This window comes from Microtus ochrogaster, chromosome 1 (genome assembly GCF_000317375.1).
Source record: "Microtus ochrogaster isolate Prairie Vole_2 chromosome 1, MicOch1.0, whole genome shotgun sequence".
Lineage (NCBI taxonomy): Eukaryota > Metazoa > Chordata > Mammalia > Rodentia > Cricetidae > Microtus > Microtus ochrogaster.
The window spans coordinates 126,200,730-126,222,422 of record NC_022009.1 but is presented as its reverse complement, the minus strand read 5'-3'; the positions used below and the strand labels follow the sequence as shown (position 1 = coordinate 126,222,422).

The window sequence follows — 21,693 nt, the reverse complement described above, 5'->3', positions numbered from 1 at the left end:
ATATTCCATTCATACAAAACCCAGCTCTGAAGACACAAAGTCTGGATTCTCATACGATAAGATTTATAACACGCAGTTAACGATAATGGTAAACTGAGAAGCAATTATCTTACAGGGAGTGTGTAAAATGTTGGTCTAATCTCTAGGTAAAACGGAGGCTATGCCTAAATAAGCCCATCCACGTTCTATTAGAAAGCCAGCCTCAGGCTACCAACAACATGGAATAACAGCCAGGGGCAGGCCTGATAGGCTCCCAGGGCCAGGGGTGACTTTAGAGCTTGGAGGCACGGGTACCAGAGGACTAGCTTTATGGGTAAAATGTCTGGAAATACTCTGATGAACCCCCTCCTCTGAAAAAGATTCTGTACCGGGTTCCCCCTCACACGAGACTGATAAAAATATCTCTTCTCAAAGTGTCCTTTCTGCCGTTAAATATTGCTCAGTGCCTCCAAATCTAATATTAGTGTAGTTCAGGGACTCTGGGAGTAAACAGCTGGAGGGTGGGTTTCCAAGTGAATGAATTTTTATTGGAATAATCAAATCTCCACAGGGCTTATCAAAGAGACAAATCAGACTGCTACTGAAAACAATAGATGCACTATAGACAGAACAGCATTAGGTACCTTACAGCTAACCCTAAAGTAGGGACTAAAATTAATTAATATATGTATGTATGTGTGTATGTATGCACATACACACACATATTTGGAGATAGATTCAGAGCAAATATGAAATCCTACAACAATTTCTCATTGTACAAATACTGTACAAGAAAAGAGTCAAAGAGAAGACTGGCATTTATAATTCTGAATTAATATAGTGCCTATAAACAAGGTGCACCTATTCAGGTGGTCAATGGGTGAATAAGTGTTTCAAAATCCAGATGAATTGACATTTCCATCGATTGCTTGAAGTGTGTTGGTCCTTAATCTCACATCAATCTTAATGTGTGCCAGTAGGACAATGGGAGAGATGCTCTGCGGAGATCAGAGCAGGCTTTGCCCTCTATTCCCAATGTACAAATGCATTGTGTTTGCAGATGGGGAGCAGATAGCTTCAAAACAGTCATGATTTCCCAAAGCTCATCCCTGTAAATGGATGAAATAAGCATCTATGTGTTCTTTTGCTGTCTCCTTTTGCCCTCTGTACATTAGCATGTAATCCTGAGCAGAAATAACATTTTTTCAATCATTCTCAGACATTCAATTACAGGGTAAGGAGACAGCTGCAGAAGCTGGTGCCGTCTAGATTCTACAGAAGACCCCTGACAATTTCCACTTCATTTCAAACCCACACCACTTTATTAGTGTGGATTACTTCTTAATCCCATTGCCATTGTCAAGATTATATAATTAAACTCCCTTTCACCTCTATTACTGTGAGAACATATCGTCAGTCATAAGAATAGGGGTAAAATAAGGAAGGAGATGGATAAGTGGATGTGAAGGAAATGACCAGAACAGAGTATCCTCCTTAACCTCCATTCCCACCACAGGCCCCTGAACAGGCGCACTCCAATTAATTTTATTCTACTTTGAGAGGTTTGCAGTCATGAAAGCATTGTTTTTCACTATCTGTTTGCCCTGCAAGGTAGCACAAGGTTGGAGGTGTATTGTCAAATGAAAGCTTTCAAATACCTTTTCTCTTAAAATCACTGAAATGCCAACTATGTAATTTTCACACATAAAAACTATGTGCTTTTTTCATATTTTCCTCAAGAAAACAAGTAATTAATAATAATAATTACAATCACAGACCCCAAAGATAAAACATCTTTTAATGAATGACTTAAAGCCAAACAAGTGAATGTTTTTCCACAAGGAAAATAAAAGTGAGAATTTGCTAAGTATAAATCAAGATTCCTATATTATCAAACTGCATAAATCCCATGGAATTCTTGGGGGTCACTTTTTGAGTGACTTAAATGTATTTCCCTAAGACTCTATATTTAAAACAAACAGACTCCAGTTTTTGTTTAGAAAACAGTTGGCAGAATTTCACTTATTTTATAGAGTATAGCAACTTCCAAAGGATACATGCAGCAATTCTGTTGTGGCTGCTTTTAATTTTTTTGTCTCAATGAAAATTATACATAAAAGAAAAAGATCAGGAAGGTCAGAGGACTGGGAAGAATAAAAAAAACAGGAGGAATTATAGCAGATGAAGGGAGAAACACTGGGAAGAACAAAAACCAATTTCTAGTTAATGTAATTGTGGATGTAGGCTTGGTAGTCCCAGTGGTCACAGCTGAAAAAGTAAGTAATTAGATGCTCATTGTCCCAGAGCCAGCTGAAATATCTGCGCAGCCACTGAATTACCGGCAAGATTCTCTAAATCTTTCTCATCCACGGATGACAGAGTATCGTCGTCGCCTTCCAGGAGGGCCTCGTTTTCAGAGTTCTGATTTCCTAAAGCCTGACTCTTGATGGACTGTTTTCCTTTAGCAAGGATGTCTTCATCTGCGGCTGAAATGAAAAGGAAACAATGCTGTCCATCAGCAGTGGAGGAACACGGGCAGAGAGAGGGGTAGGGCTACAGGAAGGCTAGGTAGCCAGAGAGTGGGTAAAGTGACCAGGATGGCACACACGCTCCTTCTGACAAACTCGATTCCCCAAGCTAGTGTAATGTTACCCTGAACAAGCACCTTAATCCCATTAAATCTGACCCTTGCACTGCTCACCCAGCCATTTATTTACTTATAGTTACAGCAGGAAAGGATTCCGAAGCAGCCTCCCCTCCCCCGCAATTTGTTGTTTAGCAGAAAAAAATCAGAACCCAGTCTAGGAAACAATGCTTATTTAATATGGAAAAATAATGAGGAGCCATTCATTCCTCTGAATATATTACCCTGGAATGTATTTGGAAAGGGCCAGGGAGTGTCCACAAGAGTGGTCAGAGCTTGGGGGGACACCAGCCAATGAGGATGGAGGTCCAAACCCCAAAGCCCTCTGGGACACTCATAAAGCTCCAGCAGCTGCATTTTGTTCTTCATTCCCTCCTCCTCCTGCCCAGGGCTTTCGCCCACAGTTTTACACATCCTCCCTGCCCACGATACTAACACAAATATTAAGAGAGGTTCTGTAGCAAGCAAGCAGAGGCTCCTCGCTCCCTCCTCTGCTGTTTAAACTAAAGGGCTAAGACGCCCCGGGGGCAATCATAACAGAACAGTAGGCTGAGAGGCTTCTGGGCAACAAGGCCAGGGAATGAGGGGCAACTGAACCAAAGAAAGGAACCACCTTGCAGCTGGAAGGCTAGCACCCGAACCTGACTGGCTCGCCAGCGCCACTCTGGTGCTCCCAGCCGGCAATTTTCCCCAGAAAAGCCAACAATCAGCTAGGGTTTGTTTGAGAAAGCTCAAAGAATGGCGTGTCTTTCCTAGCCTTCAATTTCTCTGAATAGTGTCACAGAAGAGAAAGTTCAGGACCTGTTTCCAGCTAGGGATGTGAAGCACCTGATCCACCCAGGCTGGGGCTACTGATAGGGAAATCCAATGGTGAGGCTTTTGCCCTACCACGGTTTCTGCCCAGTATAAGGTTCAAAGAATAAAGCCATGGTTTGATGCGACCTTCCGCAACCTATGGGTTGCAATCCCTTTGGGGGACGCATATCAAATATCCTGTATTTCAAATATGTACATTACGACTCATAACAGTAGCAGAATTACACTTATGAAGTAACAAAGAAATAATTTTATGTTTGGGTGTCACCACAACATTAGAAACTGTAAAAAGGGATTGTAGCATTAGGAAGGTTGAGAACCACTGGTTTAGAGTTATGTTTTATTTTATATTTATTGTGAATTAATCATGTATATCATTAACATGTAAGATTTATGGCACTAAATGGAATATGAGGCTTTTATATTTAATAAGGAAGTCATAGGAAGAAACGTTCTGTATTTAGCTTTGAATGCATTGTACAAGTAAATAAAATTTCATTTTTTTCATCTCTGCAATATAGCATAGTAAGGTGTACAAATGGAAATCTCAGTAAATACTTGAAAAGTTTAATATTAAATGTTTAATATTTAATATTAAAATTCCTTTATTTTTCAAAACATACAGGGAAACATACCAATTACTACCATTTTAGAAAAAAAACAGCACTATGGTTCTTTAACATTGTTTACAATAAATAATATAGATTCCCTACACTAAAATAAAAATTGTCTTAATTCAAACAAGATCTTACAAACGTATAAGCAACTTGACTAAAAAAACAAAACAAGAACAAAAACTGTCTAAAAAGAAAGCATCTAAGCTCCCCTTACACATTAAATTATAAGACATTTTCGTTCACCAGTTAGATTTTGGTACAGAACTGGTGTGCTACTTTTTTTTTTTAATTTATAACTCTCTTCAAAGCAAAAATACAACAAATAAGGATAATATTACATAGCATTTACTATATGATGAAAATATTTTACACACTTAACTCATTTCATCCTTAGGAGCCTTCTAATTCCTCAATTCCAGGTAAGAAAACAGACCCAGGGAGGCTATATAATTTGCCTAAGGTAAAAGGACCCATGATGACTGCAGACAAGACACAGAGACAGGCCTAGTGGTGCTAGACTTGGAGGTCAAGCCCCTGTCCCACACCGGCTCTTGGACAGAAGACAGCAGAAAAGAAAAACCACTGTGCAAATATGAATGTCTTTTTAATTTACTAATTCTTTGCTTCTCGTGGTGAATTTAAAAGACGAAGTAAGAATTACGAGTTAAAAAATTCAAAAGCTAAATTTGATATCAAACGAGAGATAAAGTATTGCATCCACTACACCCTACAGGGTCACTGCCATACAGATCATGAAGTAAACCAAGTTTATTTGAAAAGGAAAGCCATTTAATCTGTAAATATTTACAAAAAAACACAGTTCTTGGTAGCAATATGCAATGGCTTAAAACAGTTCGATAAATAAATTCCTTCCTTTAAATGGCTGCTAAAAATATAAAGTGCTATCCTACCCAACTGGGACTTGAAAGTTTTTAAATATGTTCTCATCATGCTGACTCATACTAAAACAAAGCAACTTTTGAATTAAATAGTTTTGTGAAAAAATTTCTGTAGTAAAGTGCACTAAATGCATACAAAGAGCCACTTTAATTTATTTATTTACTTATTTTTACAAGCCCAGATTCTGGAATTGTTCAATCTCAACTGAAAAACCTCTTGTCCTAGAAAGTATGCAGCTTACTGATATTTAGAATGGCCTTCCTGTAATTAACTCCCCCTGGAGGATTTTAAGCGAGCAGCAGTAAAATTACCAACAGTTCTCTAATACACACCACATGCGGGGCCCCAGTCCTCAGTGGTCTAATAGCCTTCTGCTAGGGAATTCTTTCTTCAAAATTAGAACAAAACTTTGCCAAGCATAAAGTAAAAGATAATTGTCATGTTTATATGTTCTAAGGAAGGCTCTAGTTTTAACTTAAATTTGCTTTTTTAGTCAATCAACAATGATAAATAAGTATCAATTATTCTGAAGTATAAATGCCTAATTGGATGAAAATAGGAACATACCGTTGTTTCAAATTTAAAGTGTAAGTCAGATAATTTCTGCTATTAAAAATTTTATTGAACATGATCATTGTTCATATTTTAACAACTTAACTAACTACATTTATCTAATGCCATATTTTATTTTGATATTTAAGCTAAATTAGTAATCAATGACATTGTTACACAGAATTAAAGAAGTTTATTCAAAGTGGCATCATTAAAATATTTTTTACTTCACTGAAGCTAAGAGAAGCCTAAAAGAGAGGCTGGTGCCCAAAATACAAAATTCACATTCTTGAGAGTAAGGTGCCGTCATGAAGTTATGTATCTATCTATACATCAGAGCAGGTAAGTAAAATTAAAGTATATAACTGTAAACACAGGAAATATAAATTTTCTATCGAACATCCACTGAGCAAGAAACAAGAGTCTTCAGTAGTCCATGTTACAGGGAAAGAGGTTTATGTCTTAAGAAAGAGCTACTTTGTTTCAGAAAACAAAATTACAATTGGATTAAAGATATGACATCAAACACACAAAATGAATATGGGCATCCATGAGTGTGTTGTGAAGCAAATGCTGTAACTGTACTCTGAGCAGTGACACACAGAGTACCTCAGTCAGCTATTACCTTCTCTAACTAGACCTTCTCTATAGTTTACTTCCTCAGGGCTTCGAGCCAATAAAAAATACTCTAGAAAAACTACCTGAAAGTACAAAGGATACTTTTTTTTAATCCAAGCACTCACCCTAATGATAGTGGGCTCCCTAAAAGTTTTAGATCTCACACCTGGTGTACACTGATCTCACAGAGAACAACAGTAAATAACATTGCTGAAACTACCAGGAAAATGGTCTGATTTAGAATCTTTTCATGATTTGTTATCCTTAGGAATCCAAATGGGTTTTAGTAGCATTTTATATATTAACAGCATACTCTTAAAGCTCTGCTAAATACTCCACATATACTTCCGGCATCATGCACACTCTTTACAAACAAAAATGTCTCGAATTAAATCAGATTCTGGTACTAAACAGTTTTAACAGCTGAGTTACAGAAAATCTATCATTTAAACATAGCTTACATGACTTTGAGGATTAAGCTTCCATGAAGACAATGACACTGATTTGAAAACCCTCGCTAACCTAGGCTTCAGTGCTGTGTGTGCCCTTCCTTACCTCATTTCCTTATATCTAAATAAAAAGGCTACACTTGAGCCTCAGGATCCTTCTAGGTCTGAAACACTCTGATCGTAAAGAACTGGCACACAGGACTCGGTGCATTGGAAATACGCGAGGAACCATTATGACAGACTTACAGCAAATGTGAAAACTGTAAATAGAAGAAAATGTCCTCAAGAACCAAATGCCCATCTTTTCTCGCTGATGCTAATATCCATGAACAACATTTACTCATAAGAGAAAATATTCATTTTAATTTTAAAACGTGATCAGCTTCTGCTTCTGCAAAGTTAAAAGAATCTCCCATTATAACACGACTTTTATAAATAGCCACTTTGGAGGGTCTCTACTTGAAAAATTACCTAAAGCTCTTTTCCCCAAGCAAGTTAATGTGAACTTGGGAAGGGCAATTAAATTGTCAGAATTAAAAAATTTGTTTTTAACTAGAAGGTAGCCAGAAGTAGAGTCATGGGGCTGGTATTGATCGAGCCAACAGAGAACATCACTCTTCAGGTATTTACTCTGCCACCTTTACACCAGAGGCTTTCCTTCAAACCAAATCAATCTGTAAAAAAGATGGCTCACACTACCAAAATACATCACTAATATCCAGCGGCAATTCTATTCAGATGCCTTTCTTTAGTAATGATAATACAACTCAAGATGTTCCAAGATTCTGCATTTTTAAAATGTCTGTCTCCTTAGATAAATGAATTATAAGTAAAAGAAGTCATAAGCGGTATAATACCCACACAGCAGCCACGGAACAGCTCCTACTGCGTTGTAGGACGTATTCAAAGACAAAATTTCACAGTTAACACAAGACCAAGATTGAATGCCAACTTGATAAGTTATTTGACTTAATAAAATCAAGTTAAAAATTAATCTCTTTGCTCATATCATATTAGCATAAATTATGCTGACATCAAATACACTACAACCTATATGTTGAGTTTCAGAATCGTGTGCTTTGTCATTTAAAATAATACAAACACACAAAGAATAAAATATAGCTTTTATATTTTTACCGAAGATTATACTAAATAGGTATCTAACATGCAAGTAATAAATATGCTGTATCAAACATAATCTATATCCTTAATTATAATACCGCTGCGGGACACACATCTGACTTTTTAAATAAATGTTCTATGCATTTTACAGTTAATCATTATACAATTTATATAAGATATTAGTAAATAAAAGAAACACATAGTATACCTTTGATTCTATCAAATATTCACAATCAAATAAAGATATATATTAACATTTAATTACGACCTAGAATAAGTACAATGACATCTGTGTCTAAATAGGCCCAAAAATCTTACTTAGGTATTGCGAATAAATACTACTGCAGGTGCTTAGAGTTTAAAAAAGTTAACATTTTATTTTAAAAGGTGAGGTTCAACAATAATTAAAATTTATCCAGTAAGAATCACCTAATACTTCAAAGTGGTAAAATGTACTATTTGTATAGGAATATATTTAAATTACTTCTATATTTAACCTATACTACTGCATTTTGGATTCAGTTACTGATACTTGAGAATAAAGGATAATCAGTTTCCAATATGTAATCTTATAAACCAAATCCTACCCTTCCTGATGTAAAAGGAAACAGTATACGGTTACCATAGACGCCAGAACTCACAACTTAATGCTAAGTGAGAGTTTAGAATAGAAAAATATTATTAAAATTTAAACACATCCAACAAAATCTGCATGGAAGAAAAGGATAAAATTGCAAACTTTTCTTAATGAATAGTATCATTAACCACAAAAGTTAAAGGAGAGAAAATGTGTAACTCTGAAGTCTACACCATCACACAAAAAGAGCATGAACTTTCACAGCAAAGCAGGCTAATCAATTCTACATCTCTTCCCCTTCCCCACCCCCCGGAGTTGAAGACACAGGGCCCAGAGACTATTACTGCTTTTAGATCACTTTGTTATTGACTATTCTCGGTATGATCATTTATTTTAACAGACCGATGTCACATTCGGTGTTATATCTGATGACATATTGTAGACATTCTCTTCCAGAAATGGCTCTTTAAGGATGAGTGCAAGAGGTTAAACAGCCTGACTGAGGCCAAACCCAAGACTACAGATTTTTAATCTAAATTCTTAATATCATCACCTGCATTGAAACATGACATGATACCGCATAAATATATAATTTCTTTGTGCCAATTAAAAACAATAAAAATCAAAGAAAATTCTTAATATCTCTACTGGATATGATTTAACATTTATTTATTTGTGGCACTTATTGTCATTTAATAACAAACTGCAGCATGTTAAATGAATATCCTAATGAGGGGTCAGATGATATCCACCTTAACCAATTTATATTTTGCAGAAATAAAGTAATTTAAATATAGAGAGGGGCGTTTCTCCTTACTATGTTTTAACTGGCTTTCAGAACTTCGTGAAGTCGCAAGTGTTGTTCTCTGATTACACAAAGCATATTTCCAATGCAAGAGACCCTGTCTGGCTGTTTCAGTTTCTACCTAAACTGAATCACCATCATATTCTTCATAACAAAGACGGGGAGTGTTTTGTTAAGCTCTGAAAACAAGTTGGTACCGAATAGGATCATATGAAAATAATGTCTATTCTCTTGTCCATGACCATCAATCACAACTGCAAATCAAGGTTTAGCAAGTACTGAGGCACTTGGACATTTATTATCACACTCCTGCTGGAGGAGAACTGTGCATACAGGACAGTACCTGGAAACCTATTTGGTTTGTAAATTACGTGCTTCTTATGCTCACAATTTCAAGTTGGGCTTGCAGGATTCATTTACTCAAAGCTGAAAGAAAGTGTTGCTTAAAAGGACAAATACTTTAGCCCTGTACTTTGAAACAATGGTTCATGTTAACTAAGTTTTGTATGTGTACTGTAACAAATAAGTACACTTGACACCATAATTTCATGGGATCCTATACAAAGTGCGTCTCCCTCCCCCTTGTGGGGCAAGGCACTGTTAAATGTGGTGTTGGACAGTTCTGCCGTGCCCTGCAATTAAAAAGCTGAACTCTTCTTCACCAAGTGCGGTACCTACTACTACTGGAAGGAATGGCTTAAACACTGACCATGTTCCACGGCTGTTTTTAGTGTCGCTTCAGGATGTGTGGATCCTAGAGGGTTAGGCACAAATCGTCGCCGGCGCCTCAAGTCATCTTCCCAGTAGTCAAGGCGCCAGAACTCACGAGGACGACTACAATGAAACAGAGACGCCACATATGTTAGCAATTATCAAACAGCGTGGAAGCAGGGACTTTCTGCATAGAGCTCTCCTTGTTTGCTCTGCCTTTCCCCCCCTCCTTCCTCTTAATTCTCCCTCCATCTCACACTCTGCAATCTTTAACTTAGGTATGTCCTTGAAAATAACAATATCACCTTCTAGTCTAAGGAACTCCTTTTCCTTTTCTTGGAAGGTGAAGTGAGCACTGAATACATCATTGTGAATGAATTGCTGACAATGTGATCAGTTTCCCCACACTCTGGTGGCATGTGCTCTGATTTCAGCCTCATTTCAGCCTCAGCAGGGCACCTTTCTCTGTGGCTGCATTTATAAACCAGAATAGGGAAACGGCTATTATAAATATGGTATAGCATTACCTATATTAATCAAAGTCTGTCCCCCTTCATTTTTCTTCCTAATTTGTGCCTTTTTGCACAAGGTCAGTAAATCATACGATGAATTCTTGGTCCAGAAAGTGTTAACTTTAATGAATATCTCAGTTACATGGTTATGTATGTGATAATAAAATATTACTCTGTTTAGATGTGCAGGAATTTAATTAAAATAATCTCTTAAAATATTCATTACATTTAGCCCCTGAGGCTTAGAACAACACAAGAAAATGCATTTCTTCTCCATTTACTGTTTTTAAATAAACCATTCTTGTGGAGTGAAATAGCAATCTATTTTCAGGCAAATCAGATTGAATTTCTGTTTTATGTAGCCTGTTATTCTATTTAATTAAAAACTACATGCTATATGATGTGTGATAATTACTATATTGAATGCATACTTTTGGAAATTTATTTTTTAAATCCAAGTTCTATGATATTTTCCCCAATTACATAGATCTTTTATATGGCAACACATAAATGTCAACTTTCTCTGCTGTTAAATACTCATGTCCTAGCATGCTGGAAATATTTTATAAGGAAAATACTTATATAGAGGTTTATTTCTGTTACAACTCAGGAGAATATATTTATACACTAAAGATGTATAGCATGAAAACCTGTAACTTTCAAAAATGAAATAAAAACATATTTATAATTAAAACTTCTGCAGGAATAACTAATAAAAAATCTTACTTGTATTTCATGAGCTAATAAAACTGTACCTGTCAGCTATGACAAATTAATACTCTTTACCAGCTGACTATCCTAAAATACCCAAATAAGGTCAACCTTACTATGATGTTTTAAAGATACCATCTAGAAAAATAAATTTGTAACAAGTATATTTTATTGGTTAAAAATTAAGTTGTAAAAGCATGAACAACAAAGAGTATATTACTTAAAGAAAATATTTAAAAACAGCAGGAATCCAATGCCCTTTTCAGAGAATATAAAAGAGACAATGAGAACATCAAACACTTCCTTTGTTGATTTTGGTCATGCCCGAAAAGGAGCAATGATATAAAAATGAAATACAAAAATGTTTGAGTATTATAGTCCTCAAAAAAGGAAAACTGAAACTCACTTACTCTTTATTTCATTGCTTTAGTACCTAAGCTTTAAATCAAAACTAATACAATACAATTTAAAAATATAAGATATATACAAACTAGATATACAAGCAAAAGAGAACAGTTGTTTGAATTCAGTTAATGAAATGAAATCCCCTTAGTTGAGAAGAAAAGAGACAGTACCCAGATGGTTATGTGCATGGCTTTGAGAGTCATGGAGCTTGGATAGGCACTTCATCATTCTGCCTTCCTACATTTATCTGTTAAAATTATTATCAAATATCAGCCAGGATGCAGTCGTGAATCACAGGCTGCTCCTTGTCTTCAGGGGAATGATACAATGAGGGTCTATTCATCAGTGCGGCAATCGGCACAAGTAATTAGTTCCCTAGACTGAGATTTGCTATATAGCCTATTTCAGTCAGTACCACAAACATATGATGGTGTAAAGCTAATGAAAGCTGCTAAAATTTGTTAACCTTTTGTGCCATCAATCCTTCTAATACCCTATGCTTCAGTTTTATGCAAAGGTAGTAAATTATTAATTTGTCATTAATCCATCTTTCTACATTTTCTGTCAAAGCAAATGATGTCATTCTTCTTGATAACAATTAAAATTATAAGAGATGTTAACTTGCTATGACAAAATTATTACTAAATTAGGCAACAATAGATTTCATTATAATGCATATAGTGAAATCAAATCCAATGTCTACTAAAGCACTTGCAGAGTAATGTTTATTACATAGCAGAAAATTCGTGCAAACTATGAAATTATTCACAAATTGGCCTGTAACTCAGAGTGATCATATGAGTATTAACCAAAGTAAAAAGGAAATAAAAATAAAATAGCTATTTATAAGTCCATAAAATTACTTTAAAATATAAGCCAAACCGGTGACTTTGGGCTGACAAAATATAATCACAACACACTAGGAACTGAACATTAAATCACATTGGAAAAGCTTGTAAAGATAAGTTTAATTTGTTAGTTATATGTCTGTACATCTCAAATATGAATATTTTATTAAAACTGAAAAATACTAAGATGCAGTCCAAACAAGGAGCTGTGCACATTAGCACTCCGATATTTATAAACTACTGGACCCATTATCACTTAAAAAGCATCTTCTCAACACCATTTGGTTAAGAAAATTTGAAGACAGAGGCTAGTGTCACTCACTTCAGAACATGTACGTAGAAAGTATTTTTAAAAATCACCAAGCTTTTGTTTTTCTCTTATTGCAAATTTTATTTTATGTTTTGTTGTTATTTCTTAGAAGTCTGTTCTTCCCTAATGAGAGACATAAAGGGAGTAGATCCGCATGGGAGAGGACCGGGGCTGAGAAGGAGGGGAAACTGCATTCAGATTGTATTGTATGAGAAAAGAATCTATGTTTAATAAACAAGGGGATCACCAAAAGAGACCGATAATTTCAAAACATTTTTTTCCCAGAGGCTCCACAGAAATCAATGTCCAATGTAAAGTACCATATAAAGTCCTAGAAGAATCTACTTCCAATCAACAACCAGCTAGCTATTAGTCTCATTGGTGGAAAATGGCATTATCTAATTCTTTGAAGGGAAAAAAGTCACACTCACATTTTTTTCACGATGTTAGGAATTACTAGCATATTTAAAGTCATTTTCACAGCAGTACCTAGTCCTGTTTTCAGTAAGATTCCAAAGATACTCAAACTGATGGTATGAGCCTATGTTTGGTAAGAGCTGGAATACTGAATACTCCAGAAGACATGGTGTACCTGTACAGAGATGCTGTACAGAGGGGGAGGGGTCTGTGGATAAAGTGACCACCGCGCAAGCCAGCCTAAGAACCCAAGCTGGAATCCTCTGTACCCACATAAATATCGTGGCTCCAGACGTGTTGCCTGTCACCCCAGCTCTGGGAGGTGGAGACGCAAAGATGAAGAAAGATCTCTGGAGCCAGTTTAACCAAGTCCGAGAACTCCAGATTGAGTGAGAGATCCTGCCTCAAAGGACAAGGTAGAGAGCAATAGTGGGAGACATCCGCTATGGTTTTCTGACACCCCCCACACACACACACCAGGTACACACAGCCATGTGAATATACATACAGATGTGAAAACACACCCATATATCACACTGTGGAACACAATCTCTAAGTACTTAAAGTCTTTCATTTTAGAGACTCTCTGGCTTTAAAAAGTTAATGATAGTCCTGAAATTCAAAGATATTTTGTTTTTTTTCATTCTTTGACTAAATTCCAAAGTCTGAAGCTAAAACAACCATGTAAGTATAATGGGCTTTTATAAATCAACCAATTGCATTCTTGATAGATAGAGATAGAGATAGAGATAGAGATAGAGATAGAGATAGAGATAGAGATAGAGATAGAGATAGAGATAGAGATAGAGATAGAGATAGAGAAAGATACTTTCACCAAGGCTGGTGACTTTGCTCAGTCAGTGACATACATGCCCTGAACATATGAGGACCTGAATTTAATCTCCATCACTCATATAAATGGCTAGGAGTAGTGATGTATGCTTGTTATACCAGTGCAAAGGAGACAGAGACACTCAGATAGCTGGGGCTCACGAGTCAGCAGGTTTAGTTTAACCAGCAAGCCCCAATGACCAGTAAGTTACACTCTCAAAAACAAGGTTGCTTGCTCCTCAAAAATGACATCTTCTACAGTAACAGATTTCCATATGACTTTTTCTAAATGCCTTTAGTGTTAGTTATCCCTAGTGCATTCCTTGTACTCCTAACCCACTTTTTATTTACCCTTTTCTGATCCATCATTCCCTTTTATACCAGTATGTTTATCTCTCCCAACCCTATCGGCCCTTATTAACTTCATGACTTCCATGGATATTCCAAATGAACACACATATCTGAAGATTCAAAGCTGAGATTCAGAAATAAGAGACAGCATTTGACATATGTATTTCTGGGCTGGGTGGCCTCACTCAACTGTTTTGTGCTCAATTCAGTTATCTATAAATTTTGTAGTTCTCTTTTTCTTACACACACACACACACACACACACACACACAAAATCCCTTCACATACATGTGATTATACACACAACACCTTTTATGTATCAGGGCAAGCTACATAAAAGAATATAAAATGCTACTTCCAAATTTAAGATGGGGAATAGAGACTCTCCATTGTAGTAACAAAACTGAAAAGACTTCTGAACTCTGAGAAGTAAATATACTCATGTATCAATACATGATTGATTTACTGTATCAGTGACTGCATCAGGTCATAGATGCATTATAGTGAACCAACTATGAATTAGCCAAAAAGGAAGTATTAAAAAAACCCAGTAAAGCAGAATTTATATTCATTCACTAAATGTACAGTGTAACATGTAGAATCTGATTACTATTTTGCACACACAAATTACATGAGATTTAAAGTTTAGTTCTCTTTAGAGAAAGTATAGGAAGTTAATCAGGAAATTAAAATACAGTAAATGGATGGGTATGTAATCTAACACAAGATTAAAATATATTCTAATACTAATTATTAAATATTCACCTTGAGACAGTGTTTGAAACAAAAATTTATTAAGATGACTCCATGGAGAATATAAATATGAAAATAAATAAAAATTCATGAAATTATGTGTGATTGCGCAGAGACTCTTCTATACAGCTAGTGGGCATCACAACTCCAAAGGGACTTTTCAGAGCAAATTTTGTGTAGATGGTGTGCTGTAGAAAAATGCAGTGCTCCTTCTGTGTTATAGCATGACACACAACCTAGTGTCTTCTGGGCAGCCTACCCTGCCCTTCCCATACCACACTGAGTCTTTTCTTTCTCTCTGTCAAGCCCAAACCCATAATGGGGGTCAGAGCACAGTGGCTGTCGCCTGCTACAGGAAAGAGTGCTCACCTCAGGAGGAGCTCTGTAATCAAAGTGAGGCATTTTTTTTAATTAACCATGTATAAAAAACACTTAAATTAGTCTGAATAAATTCATTAAGCTCAAGCTGAATTATTAATATAGATTGTTTCAAAGATGCTGTTTTACTAGAGTAAAATAGTTTCAGACAGCATTAATTACTGAAATCAGTGTTATGGATATAAGTACCCCAAATACTTTAACAGAAATGAGTTAACATCTACTGTCAAATGAGTTGGATATATGTGACTGTTATCTACTGGTTTTTAGTGTCATTTTAAAGTAACTTCAATCTATGTCAAAAAAAAAAAAAAGAAAGCTAGTTTTAGAAGGGAAAGCTGTCACAATGCAATACTTTTAGAAAACTTTCCGTTTTCCATCTTACCCACTTTGCTGTGACAATACCTGATAAATCTTGATGGCCTTAACAGAAGTCAGCAATAAATTCTTCCAGGCAGAGCAGAGCTCACATCCTGGAGAATTTTAGCACATCATATTTTGTTCTTCGATTTGTATAACCAAGTATTTTAAAATTCCTGTATCTGGAACGCTTCAATTTCCATATTTTAAAAACTCACGGTAGACATTAGCTACAACTTAAATAAATGATAATTCCTTAAAAACAGTGAACATTTTCAATGCACTGTCAGCTACAAGATGGAAGGGCCCATGTTCTGTAAGGGTTTCAGCCTGCGTATAAATCTCAGTGAAATAATGGCCAGGTAGAATAGGGTATCATACAATGTGAATGAATGCATTCTCACAAACTAAAATCCATGGTGCCTTCATGCAGATAGGAAAACATTAATGAAAACCTCTGCTTAGTAAGTACCAACTGTGAGTCAAGGAAGGCAATCCATGCACTTTGTAATCTTAATGAAAGGGGCAAGGAACACAGTTAAAACCAAAGCCTCCAACTGTGAATCCCAGCAGAGACTTTCTAAAGGAAAATCCTTGCTATTATTAAGGCCTGACATGAAGTAAGTAGACTTGAGTCTTCAGTTCACTTAGAGTTGACTTTTGTTAATAGGGGAGAAATAGAATAATTTCACTCTTCTTAGTATGAATTTATTTTCCAAACACCACTTATTACAGAAACTATCCTTTCTCCAATATATGTTCTTAACACCCATGCTAGCTAGTTTATGTCAACTTGAAACAATCAAGAGTCATCTCAAGTGGAAAAGTCACCTGAGAACAATGCTTCCATAAAAACCAGGATGCAGGCAAGCCTGTAGGGAATTTTCTAAATTAGTGATTGATGGAGGAGGTCCCAGACCACTGTGGACAAGACCACCCTTAGGCTGGTAGTCTTGGGTGCTAAAAGAAACAGACAGAGTAAGCCATGGAAAGCAAGCCTGTAAGAAGCACTCCCCCAAGGCCTCTACAACAGGCTCCAGCCTCCAGGTTCCTGGCCTGTTTAAATTCCTGTCGTGACTCCTTCTATAATGAACTGGGATATGAAAGTATAAATGAAATAAACCTTTATCTCCCCAAACTGATTTTGGTCATCATATTGCACTACAGCAACAGAAGCCCCAAGACAGCAACTTATTAAAAAAAATTGACTGGCTGTAGATAAGTGAGTTTTCATCTAGGATTTCTATTCTGTTCCATTGCCTTGTATGTCTTTTTAGATGTCTAAACCTTGATGTTTGATCACTACAAATTTGTGACGCATTTTCAAGTTAGACAGTCAGTATCTCCTGTTTTGTTCTGTTGGATATTCAGGTTCTTGTGGTTCTATGTATATTTCAGAATTTTATTTTTCCTACTTCTATGAGAAACATTATTGGTATTTTGATAGGTAATGTATTGAATATATAGACTGCATTAGGTAGTATAGACATTTCAACAACATTAATACATGAAGGGGAGTATGATGGAGGAAGGTCATTGGTTGATTAAAAAAAGAAGCTGCTTGCCCTGATAGGTTAGAACGTAGGTGGGAGGAGTGAATAGGGCAGAACGCTGGGAGGAAGAGGAAGTGAGTTCAGACTCGACAGCTCTCCTCTCGGGGCAGACGCCTCAGAGAGACCCAGGATGGACGTAGGCTAGAATCTTCCCGGTAAGACCAGTGCTACACAGATGATTAGAAATGGCTAAATTAATATGTGAGAATTAGCCTAGAATAGGCTAGATAGAAATGGGCCAAGCAGTGTTTAAATGTTTGTGTGTTGTTATTTCGGACATAAGCTAGCAGGCAGCTGGGGTGCTGGGGACACAGCCCCGCTGCTCGTATTACAACAGGAGTATTTTTCCATTCTTGGAGTGAGGTTGCTCTTCAATTTTTTTTTCACCAAAGTTTTATAATTTTCATTGAAAGTTTTAGTAGGCACAAAAGTCACTGAAAATCCAAATTTATCCTGCTCTCAAGTTACTCCTATTGATGATAATTAACTACAGTTGGTTTTTAAAACAGGATAAGTCTTGTTTTCCTATTAACTGATATATCAGCTTAATCAATAGTCTAAGTTCCTTCATGCAGTACTGTTATGAATTTCAACTTGTACTAAAATATGCCCAGGATGAATGTGAAAATTTCCTCAGTTTTCTTTTTTCATTTCATTTTATTTTTTTTAAAAGAAAACAAACTATCTTTTCTCATTATACATACCAATCCAAGTTCCCACTGCCTCCCTTCTTCCCATTTCCCCCACTTATCCCTCGAACCCCAAACCCCCCCGCAATCCACTCCACAAAGAGGGTACGGTGCGTTGCTTAGGAGAAGGTCTAAGGCCCTCCTAACTATATCTGGTCTGAGCAAGGTATCCATCCAAAGAGAATAGGTTCCCAAAAAGCCAGTACAAGCTGTAGGGGAAAATCCTAGTGCCATTGCCAGTGGCTCCGCAGTCTGCCCCAGCCATACAACTGTCACCCACATTCAGAGGGACTAGTTTGGTCCTAAGCTTGTTCCTTCCCTGTCTGGCTGGAGTTGGTGAGCTCAGGCAGACTGTTTCAGTGGGTGAACCCATCATGGTCTTGATCTTTTTGCTCATATTCTCATTCCTTCCACTCTTCAACTGAACTTTAGGAGCTCAGCCCAGTGCTCTGCTGCGGGTCTCTGTCTCTGTCTCCATTAGTTGCTGGATGAAGGTTCTATGGTGATATTTAAGATATTCATCTGTCTGACTATAGGGCACTATCTCTTCTATTGCTTAGGGTCTTAGCTGGGATCATCTTTGTGAATTCCAAGGAATTTCTCTAGTGCCAGGTTTTCAATAAATCACTAGACAAAAAAAAATGAGACTATGAAATAACATCATTGGACTGAACAGTGTGTATGTAGAAAATGGTCTTACAGAGCCAGAGTCTTGCTCTTTATATTATGTTTCTAGAATTAACTAATTTTAATAGTTAACCTTCATTTTCAACTTAACTAGCTTTAGAGTCATGGAAATGTATCTCTGGGTATCTCTATGGTAGGTTTTTCAAAATGTTTAAGCAAGACAGAAGACCTAAACCTAAAAGGTAGCAGCACATTCCATAGGCTGTGGTCCCAGACTAAATAAAAGGGATGATTCATCTCTCTCTGCTTCTTGACTGTTGATGGAATATGACCAGCCACCTCATACTCTTAGAAACATGCCTTCCTTCTCCTCTTTGCTTTTCTCTTTCTTCTTCCTTTCTTTCTTCCTTTCTCTTTTTCTTTCTTTCTTTCTTTCTTTCTTTCTTTCTTTCTGTCTCTCTGTCTGTCTGTCTGTCTGTCTTTCTTTCTTTGTTTTGGGTTTTTTTTATGATTTTGTTGGTTTTGTTTTTTTAAGACAGGGTTTCTCTGTGTAGTCCTAGTTGTCCTGGAACTCACACTGTAGACCAGGCTGCCTGCCTCTGCCTCCCAAGTACTGAGATTAAAGGCCTACCCAACCACGCCCAGCAATGCCTTCCTTTCTTAAATTGATTTTATCAGTTTTTCCCATGACAATGAGGAAAGTAATTAACATAACCATAATGTTGTAGGCAGATCATCAGTGTTTTCATGGTGACCTCATTTAATTCTAAAAACAGCCTTACAAATTTGAGTTATAATCCATGTTTTCCAGGTGAAGAACTGAAATTCAGAAATCTAAGTGATTTAGCTAATAATAAATGGAGTGTGACCTCCCTTCCATCTAAGACACCCCATTACCCAAATGGTTTTAGACTGGATTGACTAGGATATTCATGTTGAGCTAACTAATACTCATTTTAGCAATTTATTATATTGGTATGCACTTAAACTTCTCTTTGAAAATGGCAGAGATGAATGAGACTAAACGGAATCTCCATTCTTTAAAAAACTATCAACAAACATTCCAATAAAGAATATAACACACATAACTTGACCAGCATTGGCATCACTCAGTACTAAAACAGTATGACCTTTACACTAAGAAGAAATACAAGATTCTGTAACTTCGAACAGAGAAGAAAAACCAAGATGAACACTCAATAGGAAGCTGCTATTACTTTCTGAATATTTCTACCAAAATACAGAAAATCTAGATGCTTTAAAAACATATAAGAAGCAATCTCACATAATAGATGACTGACATTTAGAATATTCCTTTTTCTCAAGCTGAGGCCTCAGATTTGTTGTTGTTCTTAACACAGTTAAAAAGTATAAAGACAAAAAAAGCAAAGAAATGCCATTCTCTACAATAAAATATTTTATTTTTAAATAAATAAAGTTTTGTATGTAGGAACAACCTAGCATAATCTAATACATCCTGTGTTTAATCCAAAACTCTCAGAAAAATATAAGAATCAAATAACTGATATAAACTAGCAAAGAAAAAATATGTGTCCTGTGCTTTACAACCTAGATAAATTAAAGCATTAGCAAAAACTATGTGCTCCTATCCACAGGGGAAAAAAGGCTTATTAAGTTTCACTTCCAGGATCTGAAAGCAGTTGGAAGCCAGTTGTCTGAATAGTTGCTGTCATCTCCTGGAAAAATTCGGGTTCTTTCAATTTTGCAGCAATTATTCACATTTTGAAGTGTTAGTATGTTGTTGCCCCTCCTCCCCTTTGCTGAATTTCACTTTTTTTCCCTCCTGGCTCTCAGTTATCAATCCTGCATGTCTTATTCATTTACAGATTATTTTTTGAGTATCACTACTATTTGGAAAACCCTGACTGAAATAAAAGAAGATACACGAACATAAAGACAACACAGCCTCTAATCACAAAATACTCAAAACATTGTGTGCTGCCTAGCTTTATGTCAACTTGACACAACACTGCCAAAAAATTGTTATCTGAAACAAAGTTGCTGCCAGGGTCATCTGAGAAGAGGTAACCAGGACTGAGAAAATGCTTCCAAAAGAGTGGCCTGTAGGCAAGTCTATGGGGTATTATCTTGATTAATGATTGATGTGGGATGGTATCACTCCTGTGCTGGGAGTCCTGGGTCTTATAAAACAGTAAGTTGAGCAAGTGTGTAAGCAACGCTTCTTCACAGCTCTGCATCAGCTTGTCATCACTGGTTCCTGCTTTGAATTCCTGCCCTAAATTCTCTCAGTGATAGAATGTGATTTGAGAGTCCTTCCCCAAGGTTTATTGCAGCAATGAAAACCTAAGATACATAGAAATCAAGTAGGATGAAATAAACATATTATTTGGCATAAAATCCAAGACCAAGAGAAAACTAAACACCTAAGAGTCTATGTATAAAAACCCAAAACAACGAAAGGCGTGCTAACTTCTGGTGAAAGAAATTAGGGAAGCTATTGGAGAGCAGAAAATGCTTGAGAAGGGTACTTGAAAGAAGGTTAAATTTGAACTGATACACAGAGAGCATACAGGATTTTTATCAGTGTACAAAGTCCAGCGAACTAGAATTAGATGTTTAGATGGTCCTACACAAAATGAGATAAATACAAAATACCAGGCTTGCCATAAGATGCTAAAAATGCAATACTCATATTTCACTCATTCGCTTATCAACAAATACTTATTACTCATCAATGACAGCACAATAATCTGTGCTAGGAATCTCAGGTTCAAGTTTTGTTTTCATTTTCATTTTTGTAGTGAAGAATCATCGTTCTGAATGACCTCATTGTCCATTGAGAGAAATACGTGCAGGAAGAGACATTTACATGCAAAATGTGCAACAGGAACACGGAGGTAGGGAATAATGTAAAGTAAGAGACAGGCTTCTTCACCAACGAATTGGCACACAGTATTGCCAGATGTTTTTCAGGAAAATAAGAAAAGGAAAAAACACTGTTTCTTAGGAAATAACACAAGCAAAAGCTACACAAGTAAGAAACAACCAAGAGCAGGCTACAGCTTAGTATTCCAAGAATTCCTAGAGAATATAAAGCAAGAAGTAGCCAACGAACAATTTGCAAATTGGAGAGTGCCGAATCTTAAAAAAATGAGGAGTCTAGCTTCTGTTTAAAA

At 36.4% G+C, this 21,693-nt stretch overlaps 1 protein-coding gene across 2 annotated transcripts in view; it reads right to left on the bottom strand.

The window, feature by feature from the left end:
- Lrba (LPS responsive beige-like anchor protein) overlaps positions 1–21,693 on the bottom strand; it is a 488,275-nt gene that overhangs the window by 215,748 nt on the left and 250,834 nt on the right. For both annotated transcript variants that reach the window (XM_026787115.1, XM_026787152.1), the window contains 2 exons: positions 9,789–9,913; positions 2,319–2,465 (listed from right to left, as the gene is read on the bottom strand). In XM_026787115.1, the coding sequence (XP_026642916.1) occupies positions 2,319–2,465; positions 9,789–9,913 (272 nt within the window). The remainder of the gene's footprint in view (positions 1–2,318; positions 2,466–9,788; positions 9,914–21,693) is intronic.